The sequence below is a fragment of the Miscanthus floridulus genome, chromosome 11, assembly GCF_019320115.1.
Source record: "Miscanthus floridulus cultivar M001 chromosome 11, ASM1932011v1, whole genome shotgun sequence".
Classification (NCBI taxonomy): domain Eukaryota; kingdom Viridiplantae; phylum Streptophyta; class Magnoliopsida; order Poales; family Poaceae; genus Miscanthus; species Miscanthus floridulus.
In genome coordinates, this window is record NC_089590.1 from 66,938,311 (window position 1) to 66,942,169 (window position 3,859).

Below are 3,859 nucleotides of genomic sequence, written 5' to 3' on the forward strand. Positions count from 1 at the left end.
ATGCATTATTTTTCCTGAAATTTGCATTTTTCATATCTTGAACTCCGGGATCAGGATATATTGGCTATGATCATATTTTCTTAAGTCTCTCGCAACATACATATTTTACCAAAATAGAGTGTCTGCATTTGTGTCTGTACTGTGATTCGCAAAAAAAAAAGGGGGCCAGATGAGCTACTACATATTTTTCTGGAAGAATACGGGAAAAAGAAAACATGGAAAAGAGAAATCAATTAAGGAACTATTGCTGTGCAAGTTTTTGTGCCACAAACTAAAATTTTCATGTACCAATAAGTTCAACATAAAGTTCAAGCCGGTGAGAAATGTAGGAATAAATAAATCAGCTGGAACAATCAGAAACCTTCAGTATATTCAGAAACACATATACTCGATATGGTCATATGAAGCTAACGAAAATGACACCTCCTTGATCAGTAACAGTTCTTGTGTGGCACACACATGCATGTACTTAAATTGATTTATATTAATTTACAAACATATAGTAGGAGTGAAGAGATACATATATACAGTTGTCGTCATGCAGGTGAACCAAACCATCGATCTATCTTATGCACATATGCACACTCTACTTTTCTTTCCGTTTTTTTTTTTGGCTTTTGGATTGGAAGAGGTGCACTCTAATAATTTCCAATAATCTAACCTCACACTACGTACCTACTGTACAATAATACTAGAGGGTACTACTACTAATGGAATCAATTCAATCATTTTCCTTTACAATGCACAGTCCATACCATGACTGCACGTACGTTCTCCATACGCATTTGCAACTGGTGCCTCCTCATCAGCCCATCCATCCCTGTGGGAACCCCATGCCCCCAATGTTGGCCATGTCCTCGAAGCCGCTGTCGTAGAAGAAGCTGCATCCACTGTCTCCTCCTCCCCTGGAGCCTAGCCCCATCATCGGTGAGCTGGTCACTTCCTGCTGCGGGAAGTGATCGAAGACCGACGACGAGGTGTACTGCCACATCGCTCCGTTCATCAGCAGCGCGTCCAGGCCGCCACCGAGGTTCAGGTTCTCCTGCGGCGGTGGTGCGAATCCGACGGAAGAGCCCGGCTGGTCTACTACGTACGCGTCCATCATGCTGGGCTGCTGGTCCGGCAGCACCCCCTGAGACTGCGATGCGCCGGCTAAGGTCGGCGACGAGGAGCCGCCGTTGTCTTGCTCGCTGTCTTTCCGCTTCTGGAACACCCTGCAGAGCACCCAGTCCTCCTGCACGCACGCACACACCAAGAGTCAGCAAACAGAAGTATACGAAAATACATGGTGCGGTCTTGGCGGCTGGCCGGCAGGGCAGCCGATTTGACCCGCGCGCACACGGACACGGTGGTATAGTCGTCGACGGTACCGTACCTTTGGTGGCGTATGCGGCGAGTCGAGGCGGAACTCGTGCATGACCCAGCAGGACTTGACGCCGTTGGGGGCGCGGCCCTGGTAGAAGACGAGCGTCTTCCTCATGCCGACCACGGCGCGGGTGGCCGGGTTGCGCACCTCGCGGTCCTTGCCGGTAGCCTTCCAGTAGCCCGTCTTGGTGGCGCGGTTGGTGCGCGACCCCGTCGCGTACTTGCGGTCCCTGAAGCTGAAGAAGTACCACTCGCTCGCCGTCAGCTTCGCCGCGTCTGACATGATCCATCGAGACACCATACACAAGTGCAGCAAATTTATTTATTATTAATTCAACGCGTCTGGAAAACATGCGTATATACGTACACAGGTCTGAGACTGAGATAAGTGATGGATCGATCGGTCGGTCACCGGAATGAAATTGAAACTTTGAAGGAACTGAAAGAAAGAATCGTGGCAGTTACTCATGTGACGTAGCAAGGAAATGGACTGGAATGGAAGGGCGCCATCAAGATGGCGACGAGTAAGCGAGACGCTTGTACGTTGGGATATGATCAATTAATTCATTATTCTTGAAAGAGATTACACCCGATGCAAATGGAATATATATTGATTAAGGGTCGTTATTGCAGATGCATATGGAACATTAGTTTAGAAGGATCGACATTAACTACACGTACCGCGCACGTACGAGACAGCATCAACGTAACTAGCAGGTGACTTGTCCAATCAACATCGGTTTATTTGAAAGGGAAAAAAAATAACACGGCTCCAAACTAAACTATATACTCCGTCCTATACATGGTTGGTGATTTATTTGCAGTACCTTTTTCTCTAAAAAAATCATCATGTGCTCTCTTATCTATGTTGGATGTGTGAGTACGTCCTACGTACACATGAGCAATGTTGAAGAACAGTATACGTGGAATTTGTACACGCAAGTTTGGGTGAATTCAACGGAGACATGTAATAAACAGGAATCGATCACGAAAGACGCCTCATTGCTTGTTGTTTGTTTTAGAGAATTATATTGGAACATGCATACATGTTCCAGCCCTCTGCACCATGTGATGCACGCAGCCTTTTATCTTCGCTACTACCAAGGGCACCAATAATGTTAGATACCTTTATTAGGAAAGGCCACATGCCCATATGCTAAGCTATACAGGCATGCATATCAGCAACAGCAAAGGTCACACATCGTTGCTTGGTTCCATTTTCCATAAGCAAACTCCCTTCCATCATATGCGTTAGCAGTGATTGCAAACGCTAAGCTAACGTCATCATATTCCCAAATTAAGCTGTCAATAGATGAACCGGCCAAGAGTACTAATGCCCGACACGAAGAATAGTATAACGAATGAACACCTCATCGATCAAGAGCCAAGAGGCATCTAGATATCCATGGGAGCGAGCTTAGATTCGTGGAACATGCATGCATACAACAACCATGAGCAGGAGAGACGAAGGGCACATCATGCATGGGAGATAGAGAGAAAAAAGAGTAAGATGGAGATGACCGGGGCCGGGGCGGCGTGCAGTGCTCACCTGGAAGCTCCCATGGCTCGCGCGCGTGCAGGTCGACCTCCACCAGCGTCCCCTGCGCGGCGCGCTCGTTGGCCACCTTCTTGTAGAGGTAGTGGCACACTAGCTCCTCGTCGCTGGGGTAGAACCTGAATCCCGGCGGCAATGTGGACTCGATCTCCCTCAGCCCCATCCCTCCCTCCCTACTAGCTCCCTGCCGATAGATGATTCCTTCTTTATTTGTAGCTATATATCGTTGGCTATAGATGAACAAGCAGACTCGATCAACTAACTATCTCTTGCAGCCTGCATGCCAGTTAATTTGCCTTTTTAACTAGACTAGACTAGAGGAGACGAATTACACACTGAACCTATGCCAAAGAAGAGCTACTCTAATGTGTCTTGAGCGTGGCTGGGTCTCCGGCCGGATGCTTTTATAGGGAGGAAGCCAGGAGGAGGCGGGCTGGCTAGCAAAAGAAACCGCTGTGCCCCTGCTGTGTCATGCTGCCAGGCAATAAGCTCCCGTCGCTATCCTCTAGCTAGCTATCTCTCCTCTCCTGGGGCTCCGGCTCGGCGGGCGCACGTCACATCGGACGCGCGCCAGCAGGCTGAGGCTGAGGTGGAAGATTCCAACGCGCGCCACTGATCGACGCCATGTCGCCATGCCTCATGCTTGTGGCACGAGAACTGCCCCCGGATCCGGATCGCCCTCTCGCCTGACGAGGAGGCGCAGCCTCGCAAGTTATCCATCCCCGCCGGGAAGTCATGGGGCCGATGGAGGGATAGCGAGAGGATCGAGGCCAAACAGTTTCCTGATGCTCGATCCGGTGTATATACTGATTCGATCCTACGTGGAACGCGAATACGCGATCGATGAAACTGGCAAGCCTTTTTCCCCCGGCCCTCGCTTTTTAATCTTCTTTTCTATATATACAATAAGATTACGATGACGTTTCAGTCAGTTTGCGG

General features: G+C 48.9%; 1 protein-coding gene across 1 annotated transcript; it reads right to left on the reverse strand.

The window, feature by feature from the left end:
* Nucleotides 1-446: 446 nt before the first annotated feature.
* Nucleotides 447-3,276, reverse strand: LOC136493406 (protein CUP-SHAPED COTYLEDON 1-like). The gene is made up of 3 exons (XM_066489489.1): nt 2,915-3,276; nt 1,376-1,641; nt 447-1,234 (listed from the first exon to the last, which is right to left on the reverse strand). Exons 1-3 carry the CDS (start codon nt 3,081-3,083, stop codon nt 806-808), a joined length of 864 nt encoding a protein of 287 aa, XP_066345586.1. The 5' UTR covers nt 3,084-3,276; the 3' UTR covers nt 447-805.
* Between the last annotated feature and the right edge of the window lie 583 nt (nt 3,277-3,859).